This window comes from Zootoca vivipara, chromosome 6, assembly GCF_963506605.1.
Source record: "Zootoca vivipara chromosome 6, rZooViv1.1, whole genome shotgun sequence".
Taxonomy (NCBI): Eukaryota; Metazoa; Chordata; class Lepidosauria; order Squamata; family Lacertidae; genus Zootoca; species Zootoca vivipara.
The window spans coordinates 69,385,223-69,413,025 of record NC_083281.1 but is presented as its reverse complement, the minus strand read 5'-3'; the positions used below and the strand labels follow the sequence as shown (position 1 = coordinate 69,413,025).

The window sequence follows — 27,803 nt, the reverse complement described above, 5'->3', positions numbered from 1 at the left end:
AGCTGGGGAAACACAACAATGGAGGCCTAGGCAAGGAGGTGGGGCCGGGAAGGGAGCTAGCTTCTCTTATCTCCCTCCCGATCTCTTGCAATCAGCTGCTGAGCGGTTTCTCTTTCCCTCTTGTTAGCCTTTAGCTCTTTCTTTTTCTTTTTTAAAAAAGCACGACCTGCTTTTTGCCCCTGGGCAATTCGGCTCCAGGGACCATGCATTCGTTCCATGAGACACACAGACGCTCTTACTTTTTAGGAGGAAAAAAGTGTGTCTTATGGAGCGAAAAATACGGTATCATCTATCTATCTATCTATCTATCATCTATCTATCTATCTATCTATCTATCGTCTGTCTGTCTATCATCTATCTATCATCTATCTATCTATCTATCATCATCTCTCTTTCTCTCTCTCATCTATCTAACATCTGTCTATCTATCATCTGTCTATCTATCTATCTATCTATCATCTATCTATCTATCTATCTATCTATCTATCTATCTATCTATCTATCTATCGTATCACCAATAGTTCAAATTCTGACATATAAAAATCAGCTGCATGAGATGGCCACTTGGATCTGCATGTTGTGGTCCAGCAACTCAATTATGAACTATAGAATTGGAAGGGACCTTGAGCGTCATCCATTCCAATGCCCCCTGCAATGCAGGAATCCTGCCTCCAGCCACCCCTGGGTGGGCTCAAACCACCCATCTTCTAGTTAGCAACCAGACACACCAAGCCATTGCGCCACAGAGACAGAGCTGTATCCTCCTTGGTCGGGGAAGAGGTCCAGAGTCGAAGATGACTGGTTCCCCGGTTGTACCCAGTAGTGGCATATGAGAGCTGAAAATATTTCCAAAATATTTCGCATCTGGCAACCAAGATGCCCCTTGGGTTTCAGATAGTACATGGGTAGACGAGTCTTCAAAGCTGGGGACACCAATGTTCTAGCACATATGTACCAGAAGTAATATATTTGGCATTAACTCGGGCAGCGTCTCTGCAGGTATATTTTGCTCTGGGAGGCTTAGTTTGGCCAGAATTGAGTATACACTTCCAGAGTATAGCTGAAGTGAATGGAAAAGGCTGCTTGCGCAGGAGCAATGTGCTCACACAGGATGGGGCTGCACAGAAGACGCTTGGTTGCAGGAGTATAGGAACATACCAACACCCACTTTTCCACGGGAGAGGTCCATCACCTCAAACGGAGGGGTTCATGGGATGGTGGGCTCTGAACTTAGCACTGTGCAGGTGTGTGGCTGCCGAATGGCTGGCAGAGCCCAGTGTCGGTTGCTGAGGTCATGCTCCCTCCATCATTCACATCACCTACACCTCCTCCACTGCCTTGCAATGTCCTTCAGTAAGCGGGTCATCTCATCCTGCCCCATGGATTTCTGTTCAGTGACAGATACTGGTAGATTCCAGCGAACCGGCTTGCGGGCAACTGCTGGCTATGCTTAGAAACTTTGGCCCTCCAGATGTTGCTGGACTACAACTCCCATCACCCCTGGCCAGTGGCCATGGTTTCCAGGTCTGATTGGAGTCGTCGTTCTACAACATCTGGAGGGTCACAAGTCCCCTAAATCTGGATCAGAACAAGAACCAGTTCCCTTTATGGACCCAGCTGAAAGCAGGGGAGAATGAGCATTAGGCCTAAAGATGAATGGTATTAATGTGTGTGTGTCTTTACATGAGGAAAAAACTATAGGAAGCCTCCCTGGTCTAAGAAATCTAGCAGCACAATGTTGGAATTTCCATGGCTTGTTTTTTTTGGTGGAAATTTATACCTCGATGCAGAAATGTTATTTCAAAATCTCTTTTTTTTTTAATTCAACTGTTATTCAGCAATATACAATACGGTTTATAAACAAATGTCTTACCTTGTTTCCAATCTTTCTCTTTTTTATATTTAAAAATAAATATTATTGACAGTGAATATCCATTATGGTAAGATGTGCCTTTTTAAAAAATCAATAGTTCCCCCCAAAAAGAAATAATTTAATTTAAAAAGAGGGGAGAGGGAAGGGAGGAGGAGAAAGGAAATAAAAATAATAAAAATAAAAATCCTAACCACAATAATCTACTAAAAAATAGGACCCTTCCTTAGAAGGGCTTTGGCCCCCCGCCCACCCATGTCTTTACATATCATCATAAAAGCAACTGTTCAACAGTTCGTGCAAAATTAATTGTCAGAGGAAAGGTTTAGGAAAAAAAGACGTTGGAAAGGAGAGAAATAATAGCTACCTTGTGTGGAACAGGGCATTGATACCATAGAATCTCGAAATTAGATGCATTATTTCAGGTGACTGACCTTTGTGTAATGTCCCAAAAATATGCTTTACCCCTCCCCTTGTTGAATGTGTTCATGCTTCTTTTCCAGTCTCTTTCTGTCCATCTTTAAGATTCTAGTTCTCATTGAGGGTTCTTTTTCCGTGTGTTTTTTGTTTTTGTTTTAAATAGTTTCCTTCTCATTTGGCTGAGGATTATCAGATAAAGAAGTCCATCAGTGGTCTAAGAATAAGTGTACAAGCTTATGGAACATCAACAGGAACGAATAGAGGAAAGGATCCGTCACGTAAATTGGCTCAGTACCTAGGAGGGAACAAGAGGAAGAAAAATGAAGGAGGGAGGGAGAGAGAGAGAAAGAAGAGAAAGGTTTAATTTTTGCAGCAGTTCAGAATCATTGATACCTTTAGTGTTTTGGTGAAGCACTGAGTGGTCACAGTGCAGGCACGGGGAACCTTTGACCTGTCAGGTGTTGTTAAACTACAACTCCCATCATCCTTGGCCATTTCTGCTGGGGCTGATGGGAGTTGTGCTTCAGTAACATCTGGAGGGCCACGGGCTCACCCCACCCCACCCCACACAGAATGCCTTCAGTTCAGGCAATTTACAGCAGAGGTGTGCAACCTGTGGCCCAGGGGCTACTTGCAGATCTTGCGCTCATTTTAGACGACCCCTGGGCTCATTTCTGGTGGATGGCAAGGAGGGAAAAATGGGGGGCGGGGGGCGGGAGGAAGGGTGGCAGAAAGAGAGTGTACAGTAGCCAGTTAGATGATGGACCAATGATGCAAGGACCGTTTTTAGAAGTGTATGTCCATAAATACAACACATCCCATGTTCATTGTCCAGGTTGGGTGTCATACCTACTGTCTATATAGGCAAGGGGAACGCTTGGATTGTTCTGTCTAGCCCAGGGGTAGTCAACCTTTTTATACCTACTTCCCACTAATGCATCTTTCTTTATGGTAAAATTTCCTTACCGCCCACGAAAGCTCGATGGAAGGAGGATTCAGCTAGTGCCGTTGAACCCCCTACCGCCCACCTAGAATCCAGAAACTCCCACTAGTGGGCAGTAGAGACAACGTTGACAACCCCTGTTCTAGCCACTACAAATCTTTCTGGACTGATCTATGCTGAGATGCAGTGGCTGGTTCCAGGGCCGTCTTAAGCATATCGGGCGCCTGGGCGCCATGGTGCAATAATCGCTCCGGCGCCCCACCCCGTTTCTCACCGTGGCGGGCGGGCGGGCACAGCGCTGCTGCAGCGGGCACAGCTGTGCAGCGTCCCCCCTGGCGGCCTGCGCCACCCAGGCTTGCCTTAGAGCCGGCCCTGGCTGGCTCCATAGTCAATATTGTTGACTAATGCATGCTGACTGTGAGCATGAAGACGCTGAACTCTGTTCAATGTTTAGAGCTTCAAAGATATTCTTTTAAAAGAAATCTTATCCCCCCCACGCTTATTTAATTGAAAATAAATAAAGGCATACTTGGAACATAAATTCTATGGTTGATTACAGCTTGCATGGATCGAAACAATAAAATATCATATTGCCTAGATGATGAAAAGGGATAAAAAGCAAGCAAAAAGGTGCACTCTTCTCTGCCTCTATCAATCGATAACACTCATCCTCCTGTCTGCATTCCTGCTATTAGATTTCAGTGCAATCCAATTTGGAGAGCCCCAAAGAGCGTTCCAAGAAGCCATCTTGCAGGAATACGGCTGGCCTCCGCTGTCCATATGCAATTGTAATTAAAAGCTCTGCATAAATAGTTGTGTAGGGGTGCATCACCATGGATTAGCCGTGTGTGTTGAAAAGAGAAAGGTGAGCTCACACGCCTGTGTTTCTGGTACAAGTGAAATACCACCCAATGTAAAGGCACTATAAAAGGTAAAGGGACCCCTGACCATTAGGTCCAGTCGTGACCGACTCTGGGGTTGCGCACTCATCTCACGTTATTGGCCAAGGGAGCCTGCGTACAGCTTCCAGGTCATGTGGCCAGCATGACAAAGCCGCTTCTGGCGAACCAGGGCAGCACACGGAAACGCCATTTACCTTCCCGCCGGAGCGGTCCCTATTTATCTACTTGCACTTTGACGTGCTTTCGAACTGCTAGGTTGGCAGGAGCAGGAACTGAGCAATGGGAGCTCACCCTGTCATGGGGATTCGAGCCGACGACCTTCTAATCAGCAAGCCCTAGGCTCTGTGGTTTAACCCACAGCACCACCTGCGTCCCAAAGGCACATATACTGCTCCCTTAAAGCAGAACAATACTGATGCTGTGTAGATGGATGAAGAGGGGAATCAGAAGAAGCTCCTTCCCCTTTCTAGTGACGGAGAAAAACTCGGTTCATTTCACATTTCAATGAGAAATGACACAATTCACACACTGTGCACCAAAATGTCACTCTCTTTCCAAGATCACAGATCTCCAAATTTTGCAATGTGTTTCTTCAGCCAAGTGATGTATACAAAAAAAGTGTATTTTTTTGGGGGGGGGGGAAGTGTGTATAAGAATCCATACATACATGGCAATAATGTCCGAAAATATGCACTGCATCCGCAGAAATAGCTTGCAAAAAAGTGCATAATAGGGAGAATGTGCACAAAAATGCAGATGAATTTTCATGATTTGCTGATAAGGAAATGTGGAGAGCGGAGAGTGGAACTTACGGTAGAAAGAGAAATGCCTGTGGGAAACCCACAAGCAGGATTTTAGCACAACAGCACCCACCCCTCCTGTGGTTTCCATCAACTGGTATTCAGAAGCATTACTTGCTCCAACTGGGGAGGTAGAGCATGGCCATCACAGCTAGTAACCAATAGTAGCTTCATCTGCCATGAAATTGTCAACTTTTCTTTTAAAGCCGTCTATGTTTGTGGCCATCACTGCCTCCTATGGGAGTCAGTTCCACTGATCCTTCAGTTTTTCCAACCCTCTTTTTTTTTAAAAAAAAAATGCAGTCTAAGCTACTGGCTATTTAATTTAATTTATTAAGCAGATTTACACTTGGAAAGAAAATATCTTCACACAGTGGCATGTAATTACATTTAAAATACACATAGCACTACAGATTCCACCCCCACAATTTGGGAAGCTATCATACAACCTCACGGAGGAGAGGATGTGATAGCTTGCAGAGCCTCCAACCAACATGGCTCGGAGCAAAATTGCTTTCTGTCCCCCCAGCAATGCCATGAGTACACATGGAACTCCCTGCAGCATGATGTATTTTGAGAGAGTTCCAGGCCCGAGCTCTGTAAAACGAAAACAGTAGAAGGAGTGCCTCTGTGCCTGCGGTGCCTTTCTCTCACTGCTGGGTAATTCGCAAACAGCCCCCACAGGTCTTAGATTAAATGACCAGACACTGTGCAGCAGATCCACTTAAATCAATAGTTAACTGCAGCCTAAATATAGTTTGAGATGCTTAAAATGTCAAGGCTATTATGATAGAAGCTCAAATCATACACCCTTAAAAAACAACAACAGACAACCACCCTTCACTACAACCTGAACATATTTCCAAGATGTGCTATTCATTAAATATATATCATCCCTGAAAGACTGATCAAACCTGAGTATGATCCAGGAAAAGTTACACTCCATTTCACACAGGCACACACGTCCCTCGGTGACTGCAATTCTTGATGATTGGCAGCTGTACATAGGAACTAGCAGTTCCTCCGACTTGCATTGCAGACGATGCAGTGTGGAATAAAAAAATGCTGTCTGTGGTGCAAATCAGGCGCGGATGCAAGCCATTATTTGGGTTTGCCCCCAAGCAAGTATCTATATTGCTTTGCAGCTTAAAATTGTGTGTGCCTGCAATCCAATGTTCACTCGGGGAGTAAGCCCCGCTGCACTTAAAGAGGCTTATGTCTGAATAAACATACATGGGGATGCTCTGTTAAGTCCCACTTGTACCAGTGGGATCCGAACATTTCAGCTTCTCTGCTAACCAGCTACCCTTCTGCAATAAAATCTGCTACAAATATAAAAAGGAATTCATGATGATGGAAAAGCAATTATTTGCAGAATTTGCTTTGCAAATTATGTGGCCTGGGAGATGCCGCAAATCCAGTGGTTCACTAAGCATCTCCATCAAGACCCTCTTAGAAAAACGGTACTGTTAGGGAAGAGTCAAAAGCTCTGCAATACAGCATCTGCTGCCAGGCAGCGTGTAGGCAATAGATGGACCAGTGGTCTGGCTTGGTATAAGACCATTTCCTATGCCTGTCAAGTTCACTGAAGACAAAAATCAGCACAGATCACCTAGATCAGCCATGGGACAGGATGTAGCTCAGTGGCAGAGCACCTGCTCTGTGTGCAGAAGGTCTCAGGTTCAATCCCTGGCATCTCCAGGTAGGGTTCTGCCTGATACCCTGGAGATCCTCTGCCAGCCATTGTAGACAACTCTGGGCAAGGTGTACCGATGGTCTGGGTATAAAACAGCTTCCTATATCCCTATGCACCACCTTTAACCTTTGCCATTTGGAGTATCCTAAAAGGAGCATTTAGTACAGGCATAGCTGCTGCAACCAGTCTGTTTCAGAGCTGACCTAACCCCAGACTGTAGCTTTCTTTGCACTTTGCTGTGACCAGACAATGGCCTCTGCCCCATCTGCTTGACACATCTGCATTATAAGTTTATTTAAACAAGCTTGAAGCCAGTTCAAATGCCATGGCTTCCAGCCCACTGGATAGAAGCAACATTCTGAAAGAAATGACAATGACATGGCACAAAATTCCAGGCTGCTTTTTAGAAGCACAACTCTCAAGGATGTGCAATCTCCAGCGACTGTTAGGAGATACTTTGACACTGATTTAGGACCGAGCGAAAGCTGGTTTTCAACATCACAATATATCACGATGTCTGAAATAAGGATGGAACTATGTAGAAGTGAACAGCAGGGTTGGGTGATATCTGGTTTTCAGCTTTGTGATATATCACCAGCTAAACATTGCAATATACTAATATATCATAATATCTGAAATAAGGATGGAATTATGAAGAGGAACTGGTTAGCGTCTCTTTTTTCTTTCATATTGTGATTTTTGCACAACACCCCCACCCCCAATTTGCAATAAATTGCCAAGTCAAAAATTATGAAATCAGTATCATGATATGGACTTTAAACTGGTTTTGGACGATATGTTGATATATCACTCAGACCTACTCTGAATACCAGTTCCTGGAAAATACAAAGGGGGAGGGTGTGGGATAGTTTCTGCCTCACACTTTAATCCGTCTTGGCTCCCCCCCCCCAATAATTCTGGGATCTGTAGTTTGTTATGGGTGCTGAGAGTTGTTCACAGGCTTCCCATTCCACTCACTGAGCTACAGTTCTCAGAGTCCCTTGGGAAGAGGAGTTGAATTGTTAAACCACTCAATGCATATTAATCTTTTCCTGCATGCAAACTGCGGAAGTTTAAAAATGCAGGGCAAATGTTGGTTTACAACAGATGGCTTGTGGAATCCCCAGGGGTATTTGCCTGTCTTTTGAGAATAATCTCTTATCTGTTTTGTGAGTAGGACAGCAAAGAGCTAGATAATTAATCTTTAAAGGTCACAACCCTATAAAACATTAGGCTTAGCATCATAGTTCAACACTTGGTCAGTTTTTGCAGACCAGTGGGTCAAACTGAGTTGAATTTGCTTCTTCCGTATGCCTGTGTGGATCTCTTAGATGAGTTGTGCAATGATGCTTAATATTTGTACAGTGCTTTCCATTGCTTAGAATACGTCATGAGAATGTGAAAAGAGCTGGATCAGATCAAAGGTCTATCTAGGCCAGTATCCTGTTTCTCACTGGGCAGAAAGGTGCCTCGAGAAAACCCATAAACAGGACCTAAGGGCAATAACCCTCTCCCAGTGTTGCTCATGAACTACAGGTATTTGTTCAGAAGCATACTCCATTTGGAGTAACCATTTGATAGCCTTATTTATCACAAATTTGTATAATGCCTGTTGAAAGCTGGGAGCAGGCTTGAGGAATTTGGGGGCAATGTGCCATCATTATGCTGTTGACACTCAGCTCTGTTTCTCCAGAACACCTGAGTTGGGAGAGGCTGTGAAGTCCCTGTATCAGTGTTTGGATACAGCAGTGAGATAGATGGTGAAAAGGAAGCAGAGCTTGAATCCTGGCAAAACAAGGCCAGTAGTTCCCATGGCCAAGAAATTGGTACAATTGCCTAACCTGGATGGGATTGCACTCTCCCTGAAGGAGCAAGTCTGCAATTTGGGGTGGGTGCTTCTGCATCCAGTTTTGTCATTGGAGGCCCAGGTAGCCTCAATGGTTAGAAGTGCAGATTGAAGCAGATGTTTTAAGGAACTGTTTTTTTAACTGGCAATTTTGCTGCGTTGTTCTTTTTGTAAACTGCTTTGAGGTCTTAAAAAAAATATCAAACAGTATGTGCATTTTGTGAAATAATAATAAATAAAGCTGCCTTTATTGTGAAGCTGAGGCTCCAATACTTTGGCCACCTCATGAGAAGAGAAGACTCCCTGGAAAAAGACCCTGATGTTGGGAAAGATGGAGGGCACTAGGAGAAGGGGATGACAGAGGACGAGATGGTTGAATAGTGTTCTCAAAGCCACCAACATGAGTCTGACCAAACTGCGGGAGGCAGTGGAAGACAGGAGTGCCTGGCGTGCTCTGGTCCTTGGGGTCACGGAGAGTTGGACACGACTGAATGACTAAACAACAACAAAGCTGCCTTAAGTCTGCAGCCATCAGCATGTCTTGTGGCAGTGAATTCCACAGGTTAACTACGCATGATGTGAAGAAGTAGTTCCTTCCTTGCCTGTCCGGAATCTCCTAATCATCAAGAAGTGGAGGAAAACATCTCTATAGACACTATGTCCAATTTTATAGAACTAGGAGCATAGGAAGCTGTCTTGGACCAAGTCAGATCTAGCTGATCTATCTCAGTATTGTCGACACTGACTTATAGCTGCTGCCCATGGTTTCAGACAGGAGTCTGCAGAAGTACAGAGACATTTTATTATTATTATTGGGGGAAGGAAAAACTTCAAAAACAGACATACACAGACAGAGTGCGCTTTGTAGCTGCTACGGAATGCCAACTGTTTGGGGTGGGGTGGGGGATGTAAAATCAGTTGAGGGAGGAGGTGGAATGGAGTATCATTTCAGGAGGGCATGGCTGGCTGCGTGGCTGGAAGATCTCTGCCCTGCCTCTCTTCCTTCATGGAATTCAATGCGGCTTTAGGTTTCCAGCCAGTCTCCTTCGTACCTCCGCATGTTCAGCAAGCGCTGGCGCATCGCATGCCTCCCAACCATCATTTTGTCCCTACTAAGCTTTGTCCTTTTGAAGTCGGAACTGCTGCCGGACTGAATGGTGACATCTTTTCCTTGCCCAGAGCCATATTTGCAAGATACAGATTCCGCTGTTCTGCTAAAGTGCTCCACTTCTCCGATGACAGCAATTTGCCTCCCCGTTGGTAACAGCCCAGCAAAGCAAAAATAACGGTTGCTAAGGACTGTTGTGACAAATAACCCCCCGTTTCACTGACACCCTGGCTTTTACCAATGCAAAACCCAACAGGAGCTGTTTAATATTGATGCACACAGTTGCTTTGTTCCTGCCTTGCTTGCAGGAGCGCAGTGGTACATACAAGCATTGTGCACTTGCCACAAGATGCACTCCTTAAATTAAAAACCTATAATCAATTCATCTTCCTCCTAATACAATGCTGTCAGAGATTTGTACGGTGGGGAGCGGGGGACAACAACAGCAACAACACAAACCGGGGCCTTTCAAAATACCCACAATTTCTGTGCTTTTCTTATCTGCTTCCAGACCTTTTTGGCCCTTGTTAATAAAAATGTTGGCTTTGCTTCACAGAAAAGAAAGAAGGAAAAAGACTCCAGCATGTAACCACCTCCAGTGTCAGAGACATCATGCCTCTGTATGTTTGTGGCTGAGAATCGCAGGTAGGCAGGGTGCTCTTGTAGGCTTCCCACAGGCATCTGATTGGCTCCTTTGAGAACAGGATGGTGGACTAGATGGGCCATTGGCCTGATCCAGCAGACTCTTCTTATATTCTTAACTAAGGTTGATTCATGGCAGATGAAAGGAAGGACTTCTTTACATAGCACATAGACTATGGAACTTGCTCCCACAAGAGGCAGTGATGGCCACCAACTTTAAAAGAGGAAAGGACCAATTCATGGAGGAGAGGATCATCAATGCCTGGGAAGGCGTATATACAACTGCACTATTAAGCAACTATTTACTGTTGCGCTTCTTCCTACCACTGCTGTATTGCCAAGGAGTTGTCCAGCAGATCGGGGAGAAGGTTTTCAAAATAAGGTGTTGGTTGCGGGTGTGAGGGTATTGGCGGTGAGCCCTTTAGGCTCGATTGTCGGTTAGGCATTGGAAATTGCATTAGAAATTGCATTAGAGCTGAGGAGGGCAGGTAGCGCCATCAAATGGAGGAGTATTCTGTTAAAGGATTCTGGGGGCGTGGTCTGGTCCGAAGCCAAGGGAGGTTAGGGCCGTAAGGCATGCCCCTAACGGTGATCACAGGAGGAGTTCCGGTTGATGTACATCACTGGGCTCCTTACTGGTGGTTAACTCTTCCCGGATGTCTAACACACGGGTTGGTGTCGGATATAGACGGTTAGGGTCCAATGCCTAAGCCAATACCGCTCAACATCCGTAACCAATAAAGTTGTGGCCTTTTCGCCCATTTAAATCTACCGTATCTATGTGTTGTGTGTCTTTATTCTCACGGGGAGGGAGGGGCATTGCAACACAACTATTTACTGTTGTGGTTCCTCCTACCACTGCTGTATTACCAAGGAGCTGTCCAGCAGATCGGGGAGAAGGTTTTCAAAATACTTGTCCAGCTAAGGCAAGGATGAGAAACTTGTGGCCCTCCAAACTTTGTTGGGCTCCAACTCCCATCAACTGCAGCCAGAGTGATCAAATGTTGGGAATCCAAACCATATCTTAAGGGTAAGCAGCAAAGCAGAACTAGGAAATGGGAAAGAAGGGATGTTGCATTAGCAACAGCTAAGCATCACCTTAGCAGTTTTTTAGTTGCCCCACTGCTTTCTATCTAGAGCACCAGCATAGCCATGATCCAGTGCATGATTCTGAAGTCAGCTTCCCACATAGGACTCAATGATTGGAGAACTTGTGTTGCCAGATAGTGACTGAACTTCCTGGTTTGGGTATCCACTTGGACTTGAAGCTGCTCCTGTTGTCCCAGGGATTTGGGGCGGTGAGAGCAGCGAGGGTGTCCTAAATTGGCAGCTTTCTTGAGGGCAGAGCATTTCAGGCCTTAGAGGGGGGATGCTGTTGTCTACTGTCGTTAGCCATGGACAAGTATGACCCTGGGGCTTCAGATTCCAAGCTGCTAACATACTATCAGTGACTAATATAGGTACAGTGGTACCTCGACTTACGAACGACTTGACAACCAAATTTTTCGACTTACGAGTGGGGCAAATGGCCGCGCGCTTACGAATTTCTCGACATCTGAACGGAAACTGCAGTGGTTTTAGATAGGGTTTTTTCGACTCACGAATTTTTAGATGGGGTTGCTTCGACTTACGAATTTTTCCGTTTCCAATGCATTCCTATGGGAAATTGCGTTTCCAATGGCGCTTTTCGACTTACGAATTTTCGACCTACGAAGGTGCCTTCGGAACGGATTAAATTTGTAAGTCGAGGCACCACTGTATATGAAAGCAACTGCGCTAGCAAAACCTTTGTTTTTTGGGGGTAGACTCACAGCATTGATGGATGTATTTACAAGCAAATATTGGGTTTCTGAACTCTCAGCAGGAACAGTCTTTCTCTTTTCTCAGACCTTTCACAGTTAATGACTATATTGGTTGTCTCTTCCAATTTTTTTTAAAAGGAGAGAAGTTTTTGCAGGGTGCCTCTCCCACCTACTCCACATAATTATATCTCTGTAAGTCATCCCACACACATCTGGGTTAGAGGAAAGACCTGCCCCATCAGATAATGACAAACCCTAAAGGCGTAAATGTTATTCTGTTACTCCAAACACCCCACAAAAGGAGCCTTATAACTTGATTTGTTTCCATTGTAAACTGTTAGGAGACCCCCCTATGCCATTTACAGAACTACTCTTTGATTGCTATACAGATTGCTATAGCAATCTGTGACAGGAATAGGAGTCTCCTAACAACTCTCAGAACCCGTAACAAACTACAGTTCCCAGGATTCTTTGGGAGACGCCATGGCTGTTTAAAGTGGCATACTACTGCTTTCAATGTAGGCCATTTTCAAGGTGCCTCTGTGGAAAGAGGCAGCAAGCATTCAAGTAAGACTCTAGTTACCTCCAGGCTTTTGCAAGGGGGAATTCAAGCGCAGGTTAGGAATCTAGGTTTGGATAATTAAAGTGGATCTGTTGCCCTAATGCAACAAATCTATTTTTTTTTAAAATGGTACCTCTGTGGTTAGGAAAATGAACTGAAAAGGATGGGATGAATGGATCACCATACAAACAAATCTTGATGAATTTACGACGAATGCCCATTGTCATATAATCTCTCCCAGGGCCAGATTAAAACCTTTAGAAGCCCTAAACACTGGAAATATGATGGTGCCCCTCCATACATAATTCTAAATACTGTAAGAACAACATGAAACTGTAAAATGGAAATATTTTTTTCAAAAAATGAGACAAATTTACCATGCATGCGGAAATTAAAACGGGTTCTTTCTAGTTTTCTGATTGCAAAATTCTTGAAAAGTTCATTGAAGCCGACTCAACAAAGAGAGAAAGTGAATCAAGTCTGTCCTGACACATTGTTGTTATCTGAGGGTTTTTTCTTTTCAGCCATGAAAAAGAGTGATGATTTAGTAATCATCAACATTAGAAAAATGATGACTACTTTGATGATTTTTTTAAAAAAATCAAATGTCAAATTCTTCTTCGTTTTTTAATTTTAAAAAAATCCTCAATTCTAGCTGGGTGCTCCTGTTTTACTGGTGCCTTAAAAACATGCTTAGTCTACCTATTCAGTAATCCAGTACTGACCTCTGCACAAACAAATCAGGATGGATGCTCAGTAAAGACTGAATAGAGTCTAACCTCTCTGTAAGCTTGGAGGAGCCCTAAACTACAACCTTTGCAGGTTTCATGGAGCACCCAGGGTTGCTGGAAAGATGAAACATATAAAGGCCAATCCCCTATTTTGGGAAAGATAAAATCCAGCTCTCATGCAGATCCAACTTCATCTTTAAGAGACAGATATTCTGTGTACCTTTGGGGACTCTTCTTTTTTGCATTCCCGTCTGTACATCAGCCACCTGAGAACAATGTTCCAGGCATGCATCAGACGAAATGAGCTCTAATCTAGGAAAACAGCCACCACAATAAATCTACTAGTCCTTAAGGTGCTTGGAGACTTTTTAATATATATTTTTAAAGAGTGTGTGTTCATAGCAGGGACTCCACATTCTAGGCATGCCTTAACCCTCATTTTAAGAATTAAGCACTGCCCAATATAGCTCTCGACCATCACAAACTTTCCAAATGAGGAAGTTCAACCACGTATATGCTTCCTCTGGTGGACTCTAAGGACTTTTTTCATACTCTATGAATTAATCAACATCCCATTACAAAACAACAACAACAACCCCTTGTTCCCTAACTTGACCTCACCACGATTCAATGGAGTCCTTAATAAGCCTGGCTTTAAAAACTCTACTGATGCATGTTTAATAAGAAGTTCCTTTTGCATGTTTCTTGCCTAGTGACATTTAAGAACTCTATCTTGATTTCAATTATGGCAAATATCCTTTGTGGTATTTAATATACCTAGAATAAGTAGACCCAGGTCTCTTCTACATCAATGCTGTAGCCCTTAGTTGTTAAAATGGGCAGAGTTGGTGCACACCCTCCAACTTTTCTCTGATGAAAAGAGGAATGTCCTATATCATCACCATCATCACCATCATCACCATCATATTTATACCCACCTATCTGACTGGGCTGCCCCAGTCACTCTGGGTGGCTCCCAACATATAAAAAAACATAATAAAACATTAAGCATCAAAAAACTTCCCTATACATGGCTGCCTTCAGATGTCTTCTAAAGGTTGTATAGTTACTTATCTCCTTGGTTTGGGGGTTGACTAACTCTATACTCACCAGCATTTCTCTGATGAAAATAGGGACATCCTAAGGAAAATATATTGCGGGATGAAATCAGAAACAGGGACGGCTTCTGTAAATCCAGAACTGTCCCTGGAAAATAGGGACACTTGGAGGGTCTGTTAGTGAAGTGACAGTATGTACCAGGGGTAGCCAATGTGATATTTCTCCCAGACACTGCTGGACTACAACTCCCATCATCCCTGACCATTTGTCATGTTGGCTGGGACTGATGGGAATTGGAGTCTAGCAACCACACAGGCGCCTCCTATCATAGGAAGCTGCATAGGAAGCTGCCTTATATTGAGCCATTGGCTCGTCTAGTTCAGTACTGTTGGACTACAACACTAATCATCCCATATCATTCACATGCTGGCTCAGCCTGATAGCAGCTGTAGGGCATCAGGTTCCACATCCAAAGTCTATTGACTAGGGCAATATTAGCAACATGGGAAGTTGCCTTATGCCAGGCCCAAATATTTTCCTCGGCCATCTCATAGCCCTAGCCATATCAATATTTATAACGTACAGTATTATCAATTTTAATCCCATGCTTTGTTACCCCTAGGATGGTATGCACGGCTATTAACAGTTCCCCAATGAGCTTCCATAACAATATTTTCGTCTGATTCTTGTGTTGCTTTGCAAGTTTTGTATTTTGTAAAGGTCTTTGACTATGCACAATTAACTTGACTGACTAGAGCTCACTGTTATCTGCTTTGAATGGCAGCAGCTCGTTAAGAGTCTCAAGTTCAGGGTATTTCCCATCACTTCCTACCTGATCCTTTTAAGACTGGAGATGTCAGAGATAGGGATGGAGAATAAATTCAATTCAGTACACATGCAAAGCCAAATCACATTCTCAGTATGCAAACTGAAACACAGCAGTGCTTTGAAACTGGCATTTATCCAAATTTTGCAATTCAGTTGTCCAACCAATGTTTAGAAAAACACACATATATTCTGGGAAAGTGTGTGTTTTGAAGATATTATGAAAACAACATGCAAGAACACATTGTATTAGGAACAACGGCTTGCAAAGATGTGTTCATGAGTTAAAACTGCATCTAAAAATGTGTTTACTAGGAGACATTCTCACTAAAATGCTGATGGATTTTATAAAAGAAAAACCTTCCAAATGCTGCAGAAAGGCGGAGATCTGAAATTCCGAATTTAAGATTGGAAAAAGGAGAAGCAGAGTCAACCAAAATTGTCAGGTCCTTCCATCCCAAAGTAAACTGGGATGCATATATGCATCTTAGGCAAATGCATTAAACATTTAATGACTTTAGTTTTGAGCTTCTATTTCTTGTACAGCTGCTTTTAAATATATTATTCACAGAGCGTCTGCCAAAAATATACATTTTATTAACCTCAGGATCAGAAAGGTTAAATCAAGGAAATGCAGAGGTGCTATTAACGCTTCAGTAATTAGGCAAGGATACAAAATGTACCGCAAACATCTGCTAGTACATCACAAAACTCAAGACTCGGAAACTCCCTTCACCCTCCAATACAGAGACTTCCACTAGGCACAGAGGCCCAGTGAAAAAGAAATGTTTCCCCCCCCCCTGTCTCCTGCAGATATGTATTAATGACGGTGCCAGGTGAGCCTCCCTGGGGGGCAGCAGTCCACAAACATGTCCATGATGCAATAATAGTGCATTGGTGGTGCGCTTATAAGGAACCATCCACCCCTCATTCCATCTTTTCTGGAGGCCAAAACTTGACGCACCCCTTTGTGGTGCCTCCCCTGGCTAAGCAAGGCACTGGGCTTTGGGAAGGAGGCACAAGGCTCTGGCAGGGTCCTAAAGCCCTCCCATCCCCTTCCCAAAGCTGGGAAAGCACTAACTATAGGCTTTGGGAAGGAGGATGGAGGGCTCTAGGACCCTTCCCAAAGCCCAGTGGGGTGAGGTGTCAAATGTTGCTGAGGGCCACCAGAAAAAGTCTCAAGGGCCACCTGTGGACTGCCCTGGGTTAGACTGTTGACGGGGACAGACTTGACACTAGAACTCCCCCGTTGTTTGCTTAGGTGTTTCTTCCATTCACATGCCATCGTTTTGGAACTCAGGGAAGGTGCCATGTTTTCCTGTCCCAGGAGTCCTCAGAGCCTCAGAAGGCCTCTTCTTTGCAGAGAACCTCCTGGAAGAGGCTTTGCTCTTAGAGTTTAGTTACCCCTTTGCATCATTGGATACCCCTCTGTTTTTGAGTCCCAGCCAGGGGAGAAGGGATATAAATAAACAAATAATTTCCCTGTCGGCTCTTTCCCCTCCCTCCTTCATTCCCTCCCTCCCTCTGGCCTCCCACTTTTTACTCTCTCGCTTTTGCTCTTTCCCTCCTGCACTTTTCCCTTTGAGGTATCCCTCCGCTGTCTGTCTCTTTGCCTCCTCCTCCATCTCCCCTCACCTGCCTCTCTTTCCTTGTCCCTTTCCCCTCCTCCTCCTCCTGCTGCTGCTTCTCGCTGAGGACTGAAACTGACTCTTCCTGGATGTTGCCTTTTCATATTGCTCTGGAACACTGTCAGCATCCTCCTGATGCCTGTTGGGATCCCCTCGTAATAGGGTTTCCTCCCCAGAAGATGTCCCATGAAGGCACTGACCAAACCCAGACCTGCAAAGCTGTGCCTTCAGAACACATTCTGAGACGGGCTCCACCCATCACACACCTTCCCACTTCCCATTAAATTCTCTTGTGATCTAAGATTGCCTCTCCATTAACTGGCTGCGACATTTCCTGCCCAATCATCAGTGCAAGAGGCTTCAAATGGTTTGTTAACACGGTGCCCCCTATTCACGAACATGTCCAACCACCAGAGATGTAGAGCAGTACGGCAGATAGAAAAAGATAAGGCCAGATTATCAGGGGCAGGGGATCTTTGCCCTAACAGACATATCTGACATGCTCTTTTAGCTGCAAATGTTTGTGCCCATCTGTTAGCGTGGCTTTGTGCCCATCACAATCTGTTCTGGCTGTTTCATTAGGGCATATGCACTTCACAACCCACAGGCAGTCTACGCAAGGCTAAATAAATCAGCTGTGCAGGAAGCTTGATTTTTCTCTTTGATAGTCGGAAGACTCAGGCCCCATCTGCACTGTAAATGTGAAGCGCAGTATCATATTGCCTCTACCCATATGAACCAACCCAGACCGTGCCATCATCATCTGAGGCCATTCTTCATGTTCCTCCTCCGCAAATGGTTTGGAGGGGGGCAACACGGGAACGGGCCTTTTTGGTGGTGGCTCCTTGCTTGTGGAATGCTCTCCCCAGGGAGGCTTACCTGGTGCCTTCGTTACATATCTTTAGGCACCGGATAAAAACATTCCTCTTCTCCCAGGCCTTGGAGTAATTCAACCACCTATGGCATTTTAAATTGTATGTTTTTGTTTACGCTTTGTGTTTGTTATTATATTATGCATTTTCATGTTTTTATATTGTAAACCACCCTGAGATCCTCATGATGAAGGGTTGTATAGAAAACTTAAAAAAATAAAAGCAGTCATGGCTTCCTCCCAAAGAATCATGGGAGCTGTGGTTTGTTAGGGGTGCTGAAGGTCGATAGGCACAATGGCGGCTAGTAACACTTTTACTTGGGAGGGATGCAATTTTTTCATCACAAGAGGTTCTGCCCAACACTTATTTAGAAAAGTGTGCCATTACACACACAGAGAGAGCCGTTGTCTCCCCATCTCTACCCCGCTAACAATTATTCTCTGCACTTCCTTCCTGGAAAGAGAGGTTGTTCTCATTGTGTCAAGCAGACAGTTACTCTACTTCTAGGATCTATGCCTCATTGATAGGAACCGGGGGGGGGGGGCAAAAAAGTACCACATACTCCTTCACAGCTCTCTCTGGAGTCAGCTCATTTATCATAAACAGCAACATGAACCAGTCTTGATACAGACAGAAATGACCTCTTGCTCTATATATTTGTGTGTAGAGGGGAAATGGTGGCCGAGGCATGAATAAAGCGCGGCGAAAATTTGTTGTGACAGTTTATGACAACGTACAGCTGTAACCCTCTGAGCATAGCATGCCAGATCTGTCTCTATTAAACATAGTGAGACCAGGACTGAACTCTGCTAAGCACTGAAATTAATGCAGTAAGAAATGTGATGTTGACTTATAACATACTCTCTTTCATCTTGTTGGAAGTTTTTTTTTTCCTGGGAAGGGAAGTTTGTTTTGGAAGTCTAGTACAGTACTCTTAATCGGGGGTGGGGTGGGGTGGGGGAGCCAGCATGGTGCCATCCATATATTATTGGACTCCTATCAGCCCCAGTAAGCATGGCCAAAGGTCAGAGATGATGAGAGTTGTAGTCCAATAACATCTGGGGGACACTCTGCTCTATAAAAGGTAAAATGGTCATCCCTGACCATTAGGTCCAGTTGTGACCGACTCTGGGGTTGCGGCGCTCATCTCGTGTTATTGGCCGAGGGAGCTAGCGTACAGCTTCCAGGTCATGTGGCCAGCATGACAAAGCCACTTCTGGAGAACCAGAGCAGCACACAGAAACGCCGTTTACCTTCCCGCTGTAGCGGTACCTATTTATCTACTTGCACTTTGACGTGCTTTCGAACTGGTAGGTTGGCAGGAGCTCTTGTGCTCTTGTGCTTGAATCCTGCTCTATACTATGCAGCATATTATCGTTCAGAGTTTAAAAAACATAACAAAAATCATTTCTGGATCAGGCCAGTAGTCCATTTTGCCATTTTGTTCATGGAAAGCACACAAGCAAGACCTGAGTGCAACAACCCTTTTCTCTCCAAAAGTGGAGAAAAGTGTTGGAAAATGGAGGCGGTGTTCTATTGTTCTAATGTCATAACTTTCCAATGTCCACGGATTTCTTACAACAGCACTTTTTAGGAAAGTTCGGCATTATTGTTACCATTTCACAGATGAAACCGAGGCTTGAAAAGGAATGGCTATGAGCATTCATAATGGAGGAACTTTCTAGTTCAGAGCACACATACTTTTACCAGGTACCCTCCAAAATGCTCTTCTATCAGCTCCAGTTGCCATGACCTATGGTCAAGGAAACGGCTGAAGCTCAGGGGCAGAGCATCATCAGGTCAGTGGCCCACCTACTCCAACATCCTTTTCTCACTTGAGCTGACCAGGTGCCAGTGGGGAACCAGCAAGCAGGATTCAAGCACAAGGGCACCCTCCCCTCCCGTGGTTTTCAGCAACCAGTATTCAGAAGCCTTGCTGCCTCCAACTGTGGAAGCAGTGCACACCAATCATGGCTAGTAGCCATCAATAGCCCTCTCTTCCTCCATGAATCTGACTAATCTATATACAGTATATAAAAATGTAAACTGGGCATGTGGGTTAGTCTCCACTTTTCTCCGAAACCACTTGACCGATTGCATTCAAATTTGAACACAACGTCTCAAGTGAATATGCGAGTGACCATATACAGGTTGCGTAGATAGATGTCACACCTATGGCAGGTAAAGCAGGTAGAACCCACTGTTTCGGAACACAAAACTCAGACAGCCAGGGATGCTGGGAGCACAGGAGAGGTTGCAATACAGCACCCTCTAGCGATGGCTACACTGGTACTGCAGCTAGGAAACCTTCCCTCTCCACAGCATCTCAGCTTGGCTTTGCAGATTGGGCCGAGGGGCCGGGATAAGTCATGGGTTGGGACAGGGTGGGGCCAATCACAGGGATGAGATGGGGGTGGGGGGGAGATGGGGGCAGAATAGGTCATGGGTTGGAACAAGGTGGGGACAGTCACAGGGATGAGCCACAGCAACGCGTGGCTGGGCCAGCTAGTCCTCTATGAAATCCATCTAAGTTGGTGGCCATCACTGTCTCTCGTGGGAGAGAATTCCATAGTTAAACCATGTGCTGTGTGAAGATGCTTCCTTTTATCTTTTCTGAATTCCAATGTTCCAATGTTCAACTTCATTGGGCAGATGCCCATGCATTCTAGTGTCACAAGAGAATGGAGAGGGGACTTTTCTTCATCCTCTTTCTCTGTGCCATGCATCATTTTATAAACTTCTGTCATGCTTCTCTAAACTAAAAAGTCCCAAATGCATGCCACCTTTTTGAGGGGTCAATGGTCTGACTCATAAGGATAAGGAAGCTTCCTATGTTCTAGGTATTATAGGAGCTGTAGTTCAACAACATCTGGAGACCACCAGGTTGAGGAAGGATATGCTCTCATGCGGCAGACCAATAAATAAGGGATAGTTGATATAGTTTGATCTTCAGAAGCACACATATCTTCTCTTTTGTTGATATGTACAGAGCTTGTTTACTATCTGCTCTAAGCACCCACTTCCTCATGCCTGTTACCTTTCCCACAAGCAATCAGTCTTGTGGAATTGCTATCAAATTCTTACATTCTCAATCACACCTGGAAATAAGCTTCTTTGAAATCAACAGGCCCTACTGCCAAGGGAGTTCAGTTCCAGCACGGGTGTCGCAACAAAACACAACATATCACAGAAAGAGTCATGGCGGCCTCAGCAGGATCCCTATTACAAACATTTCCCCAGTGCTAATTTTTGCAGCGGGACAGAACTCTTTAAAACTGTCAACAAAGGCTTGTGTGAGAAAGCATGTTTGCTTCCACCAAATTGCAATTGACAATAGTGTACTTTACAGGACTGAAAACACTTCACATCAATTATCCCTATAATCATTGTAATAACATCGTAAGATAGTATAAATCTATTATCCCCATCATGTAGATTGAATGGCACCCAGTGAGGCAAAAATTGTGTGGAGCCCACATTTTCAGTGGTGCATTACAACCACTTTCTAGTACTGAGCAGTAAAAAAATAGTTCCTATGAAAAGGTGTGAGCTTTTCAACTGCACTATTCAGAGCATGAATCGTTCTGAGAATCATTAAGAGCTATTTGACAGCGGAACAGACTCCCTCAGAAGGTGGTGGACTCTTCTTTATTGGGATTTTTTAGACAGAGGTTCGATGGCCATCTGTCAGGGGTTCTTTAGCTATTATTCCTGCATTGCAGGGAGGTGGACTAGATTACCCTTGGGGGCCCTTCCAACTCTACTTTTCTACAATTCTGTGAGAAGTTGCTCAGAAATATATCTGAACTCTTACGAAAATATTAAATGGTGATGGTGTGGTGGGGGAATTAAATAAAAAAACAGAGAATACTAAATAGCCACGAGCAAAAATGAATGTGTTGGGGAAATGACAATTTTCTATCCATTTAGTTATTTTCTGCCTACATTAGACTCAATTCTCATAAATGTTACACAAACCAAGAAATGTTGCAGATGTAAGTAGTAAAGCTTTCATCACACACACACACACACACACACACACACACACACATTTCCCCCTTCTGTTGGTGGGTGATTAAATTCACGTGAGACATCAAAATGAGATTTTAAAAACTCAGAAAAAATTATTAAGTCCCAACAGCAGAATTCTCCTTCTGTGTGTACATTTTGTATCTTTTCGTTCATGTAAAACTTCTGACAATTTAGCCTGACATAGTCGGGAAATGTTTTCCCAAGGAAGAAGAGGTGAACAAGGTCGGATTTGGCATTTCTCTTCCAAACACACCATATGCTTTTGTTAAAAGGATTAGCAGGAACCATTTGGAAAAGGAGACCCAAAGCGGACTCCAAACTGGCACTCGGCTTCTCCCAAACAGAAAAGGGAACCCAATATTTCCATTTCCCGGGAGATGCTGCTACATACACCCAGCCGTGCCCCGACGGCTCACTTTCTGGCAGGGCCTCGACATGGTCCACATTCGCCGGCTGCCAAATAAGGTGCTGCAACCGCGCCGCAGGAAGATCCCTGCGCTTCCCGCCGCGCCCCGTCGGGTGTCGCTGCGCCTCCACCTACCTGATCCGTGCTGCTGGCGGAGGATGGTGGCTTTGCCCGGCGGAGGCGAGGCCGACGACGCTGCTGCTGCTGCTGCCGCCGCCGCCGCCACGATAGTCGTGGTGCTGGAGTTGGAGGAGGAAGAGGACGACGACGACGAGGAGGAAGCCGCGGCGGGGATGGAGGCTGCTGACGAGGAAGAAGAAGAGGCTGCGGCTTCGCCCTGCGCCGGCAGGAGGCGCTTGTCTCCCAGGCGCGGCTCGGCCGTGGCTCGGCCGGGCGGGCTACTCCTGCGCGGGCCGCTGCTCTGGATGTGCGAGACCGCCTCGGCCGCCTGCACGTCGGGCGGGGAGAAGCGCGCCAGGACGCGCAGCTGCGCCTGGGCCTTGTGCTCCTGAGTGTCCTCGTCGCCGTAGTCCGACACGCGGCACTCGTACACGCCCTCGTCCTGTCGCCGCACACCGGACAGCCGCAGCCGGTGGGAGATGTCGTTGCCCTGGACGCGCACCGTCTGCAAAGAGAGCGAGAGAGAGCGAAAGAGAGACGCCTTAGCCGTCCAGCAGGACTGGATTCCCGGGATGAGGAAGGAGCTTGGGGTCTGTTCCAGCGCACAGCTCGAAGTAGACCCGCGATGTATATAAGGACCTTGCCTCCCACTTGTCCCTCCCTCTCCCCACTTGCTGGACTCCTGCCAGGAACATATTTTTCTTTTGGAGATCTGAACATGTGGGAGACAACTCGCCCCTCTAGAAATATTCTATGTGCCTTCGGTATCCCCCCTCATCCCCCCCCCCGCCACCACTGTAGAGTCAAGATCGAAGCTGCAAACTTTCCTGGGTGTAAAGGAGGTGTGCCCTGTTAGGTGCAAACAAGGAAAGCTGTATAATTTTAATAGAATACAGTACCCTCCTCCCCATAGAGGTGTGCTCACATGAACCCTCAATCTCTGCCACCCACAGCTTACAGCTATATGGCGAACAAGCAACTGTGGGCACACACCAGATCTTCTCTTATGGAATGTGCTCACATACTAGATTTCCAGCTATAACTGATTTACATGCACACTGTGGGAATGTTCCCCCACACACTTCGTTTCTAAATACACGTATGCAGAACTGCCTAGACTAGAGCTTGTAACCTAAGAGTTTGGGGCAACTATTTCCCCCTGGTATGTCAACCTCCCCCCCCCCAAATCCTGAGTAAGTGTGTGTACATTTGCAGCCTTAACACTGCAATTCTGACATACAGTATATATTTTTTATTTATTAGATTTATATACTGCCCTTCATCAAAAGATCTCAGGGTGGTCCACAAGGTAAAATCGGGGACAAAGTCCCCCCTGCACAAATAAGCTATCTTCAGTAACTACAGATGGGCTTTGCATTTTACAACATCGAGTGCCATAGTGTTTACATGTTTCATGTTTACATAGCATCTGCCAATGGTACATTAGGTGGCTGTGCAGGATTTGGTCAATATGCTCGCTGAAGATAAACCAGTCTCTGGTCACACTGTATGGACAAACACACACTTGAAGCTGCTTTGCACATAGGAGGTACAGTACCAGTGGGGAATTAATCTGAACCCGAGTCTGATTATGTGCATCCATGTTTTTCTTGCGTGCGCAGGAAGCCTCAAAGCTGTCCATGTTTCCCAGGAAAATGCCAGAAACATCCATCTATGTAATTACTTTTAGTTGGTTGGCTATTATAAAGTTGTATATCACAAATGATGATCTTCAGGGGAAGGGCAGGTGTAGAGCACCTTGTTTCTCTCTAGCCCATCATTGTCTAGTCTAGCAGGCAGTGGCTGCTCAGGGTCTAAGGCAGAAGTCATTCCTTTCACCTTTCCCCACAATAAAAAAAAACCTCAATAACTGGAGATGCCAGGGAATTGAACTTGAGATCTTCTGCATGGAAAGCAGCTGTTCTACCAATGAGCCGTGGTGCCTCCCATGAAATGCACGTGTCTCATGAAATCATCACCAGCTTCTCCTCTACTTTGAACCCTTCCCATCTCAATGACCTGTCAGAATGGCTTGCGGAGGGCTGGCGACATCCAGTTCTGGACCTCTGGCTGGAAGCAATTTCCTATCCATGGGCTACAGCTACCACTGTCCCTGCCAATTGGCAAGAGCAGATGGGAAATGGAGCCCAGCAACATCTGGAGGTCTACAGCTCCCTTGTCCCTGCTGTAGAAAAAAAAGCAATAGTTTGCTCTAAAATCCAGGTTTCTCATCTGCATTCTGAAATAAATATCTGCTTCATCTCCTCCTATTCCTCTGCTTTTGACACCTGAGATGTATGTTTTTGGGACCCACTCTATTTTTTGTGATTGCATTCCCCCACCCCTCTATAACTGTAATACCACCACCAACAAGTTATTGTGAAAAGCACAATAAAACTCCAGAAATCTGGCTTCAAGCACATTGGCTGTAAGCAGGAAAAAAAAGTCTACCTCTGACTCCCTGGAGACAAAATATTGAAACTGGCTGCAAAAGCACTCTAGTTGATTCTAATGCCCCATTAGGATACATAAGGAAGAAGTTGAAGGTAATCAGATTACAAGCAAAAAGGGTGCTTTGTAGGTTAGCTCAGCTAACCAGACTGCCATCCTTGAACCTAGAAATACAGAATTTACATTGTAACACATTAGATGAGAGTGTCCCTGAGCACGTGCAGAGCATCTTTCGTCGCAGGTCCACACACCTGAGGGATCATGGATCTGGACTTGCAGGGGACATGAGGCAGCTCCTCAAGGAACTTGAGTCCTGTCCTCTCCCTTTGTCAAAAATACACACAGTGTATGGGCAGCATGCCTGACATAATGTTAGAGGGACAACTCCTTGCAAAGATGCTCTGTGGAATTAAACAACAACAAAAAAGCCTTTCGATCCTGCCCTTTCCCTCTGTCTTAAAAATTCAATTTGTCTTCCTCCCCAAAATCAAATATTCCACTGCTGCAAGTCACTGCTTTTGGCCATTTCTATCCGCCCCCTGCACCAAGGAATACTTCCAAGCATGGGGTCACTCATCCGAAATCAAATGCTGGCCACTAATTCCATCTCCTCCTTCCCTTAATTAAATGCATTTCTCCATTGCAGTCAACAGCTAGCCACTAATCCTCCTTGCTCCCCCCTCTGCTTCCAGCAATAATGCATTTAAAATGTATCATCTGTCCAAAAGCAACCTCACTGTGCTGGCTCTCTCTAATCCTGCCCTCGTACTCTTGCAGAAACAAGTGCATCCAACAGCATCCAGCCATTCATGCTTCATCTCTGATTCCCCAAAATAATTGCAGCCCTTCATACCCCTCACCCGATAATAATAACAACGAAAAACAGCTTCTGCATTTAATCCTCTGCAAAGCACACAAAATCCCAGCCAGAGAAAGGGGAGAAAGAAAAAAGATGCACTTGCACCAGGTCCCTCAAAGTTGAACACAGCCATGTTGCCATGAGTGAGTCCAAATCATCTTCCAAAAATAGATGCATCGGGACTAATATATTTCCCCATTTCCCCTCCCGTTCCCCTGTCTGAAATGCAGCCCGCAACATCTGCCTCTGAAATTCTGTCACGGAACACTTTATCAATTCCCTCTCCTCTGATCTTGTCCATATTTAGACGTGCATATTCTCTCTCTCTCTCTCTCTCTCTCTCTCTCTCTCTCTCTCTCTCTCTCTCTCTCTCTCACACACACACACACACACACACACACACACACACACACACACACACACTCTCTCTCTCTCCTATGGTTCTGCTTTCTATATTTTAATTATTCCTTTTTTTTGTCACCAGAAATAATTCCAGGATTGCAAAGATGCATGTTATTCTCAGGGATCCCTGAGCTTGACCCTTATTTAAATAAAGCTCAGCTCCAAAGTGCTTCATCAAAGAAACCCCAAAGATTCCGTTTCCTATTGATCTATGTGCCAAACACCAACAAACAGTTCGTGGAGAAACCAATTACAGGTGGGTGCTCCAGATCTAAGGCAACCTCCCATTTGCAACAAACAAATTTTATAGAGGCAGGCCAGGATGGCTTTGCCTCCAAAGCTTAAGATGCAATCAGTCCAAATAATTTAAAAACCAAAACCAAAAAACAATGTAGCAGGTGGGAAAGTGTGTGCATCACCTCATTTGGGTAGGGGTGAAACAACTTCTGCAAGATGTCCCACTGTGTGATGCATGAATACAGCGAACTTAATTTTGGTCTTTTGTGCTGATTTAACAGTCACAACCTCTGAAGAATTCTGGGAACTGTAGCTTGGTGATGGGGCAGGGCATAAACCTATTAATGACTCCCCCTTCCACAGACCCTGGGTTCTTTGGGATGGGGGAAGTAAGAATATTGACTGCAGTGCAGATATATATTTAGAATTAAATTCAGAGTACGTACTTAGTCAAAGGAAGTGGTAAAGTTCCTAGACCAGTGGTTCTCAAAGGGTGTAGGATGGGAAGTGTGGCAGGAAGTTTCAAGGACAATCAATGAAACATTTCAGTGTAATGTAATGTAGTAATATACTATGTATATATATATAATTTGCAGAATATGGGTAGATATCTTTTCCAAACGAGCGAAAAGAGCATCAAGTGATACTGAGGACAATCCTAGTTGTGTTTTCCAATACATCTCTTATCAATTAAACATGTTGGTGTGGCACAGGCAAATTTTAATTCTGAAAGTGTGGCCCAGGGAAAAAAGTTTGAGAGCCAGTGTCCTAGACTGTGTGACACTGCAGTCCGGGGGTTTATATGTTTGCAAGTTCTGCCATGAGAAATGCTCCCTTGTAGCATTTCTTTCATGGAAAGGGCTATAGCTCAGTGGTAGAACATCTGTCCTCCGTGTTGATGTCCCATGTTCAGTCCCTGGCATCTCCACATAGGGCTGGGGATGTCCCCTACCTTAATCCAGTGCAGTGGGGGGACAGACCTGTGGCCCTTCAGATGTTGTTGGACCACAACTCCCATCATTTTTTTAAAAAGAAAATATGAGTGGTGCTGGCTGGGAATGATGGGCATTGTAGTCCAAAGAGGGTCACAAGTTTCCCCATCCCTGCTCTGGAGGTCTGACATGACGTGGACAAGGAGAACATCCAAGGAGAACGTGTACAAGGAGAACATTTGGCTGCATACCACAACGAATCAAGGCCCCATCTTTGTGAGGTCTCATGCGCAATCCCCTCTCCAAGGTCTCAGGAACAGGAGGGCTCTTCCAATCCCTGCTCCCTGAGATTCTTTAAACTGGAATTGACAGGGATTGTTTTTTTCCTATGTGCACAGGCTATGCTCTGCATGCACCCCTACTCCAGCTAGATGCTTACAGAAAAGCAGAATGTACTGAGACACACTTACACTGATCTTTGTTGCATCCTTATTTGTTACCTGAAAAAGAAAAGAGGGAGAAATTAAGCAGGGAGAATGGATGCATCGGAACAGTATTTCTCTCGCACACATCCTCCTTTCCCCTCCCCACCTCACATGCACCAATTAAGCAGACAGCACTCTTCCTCAAACAGGGTTAATGGCAGACCACCTTTCCT

The 27,803-nt window shown here is 45.0% G+C and overlaps 1 protein-coding gene across 1 annotated transcript in view; it reads right to left on the bottom strand.

The window, feature by feature from the left end:
- Positions 1-2,145: 2,145 nt before the first annotated feature.
- The window catches only part of VSTM2B (V-set and transmembrane domain containing 2B), a 34,736-nt gene continuing 9,078 nt past the window's right edge, over positions 2,146-27,803 (bottom strand). The window contains exons 3-5 of the mRNA XM_035120861.2: positions 27,616-27,645; positions 22,280-22,769; positions 2,146-2,585 (exon numbers count right to left, since the gene is read on the bottom strand). Of these exons, the coding sequence (XP_034976752.1) occupies positions 2,497-2,585; positions 22,280-22,769; positions 27,616-27,645 (609 nt within the window). The 3' untranslated portion in view covers positions 2,146-2,496. The remainder of the gene's footprint in view (positions 2,586-22,279; positions 22,770-27,615; positions 27,646-27,803) is intronic.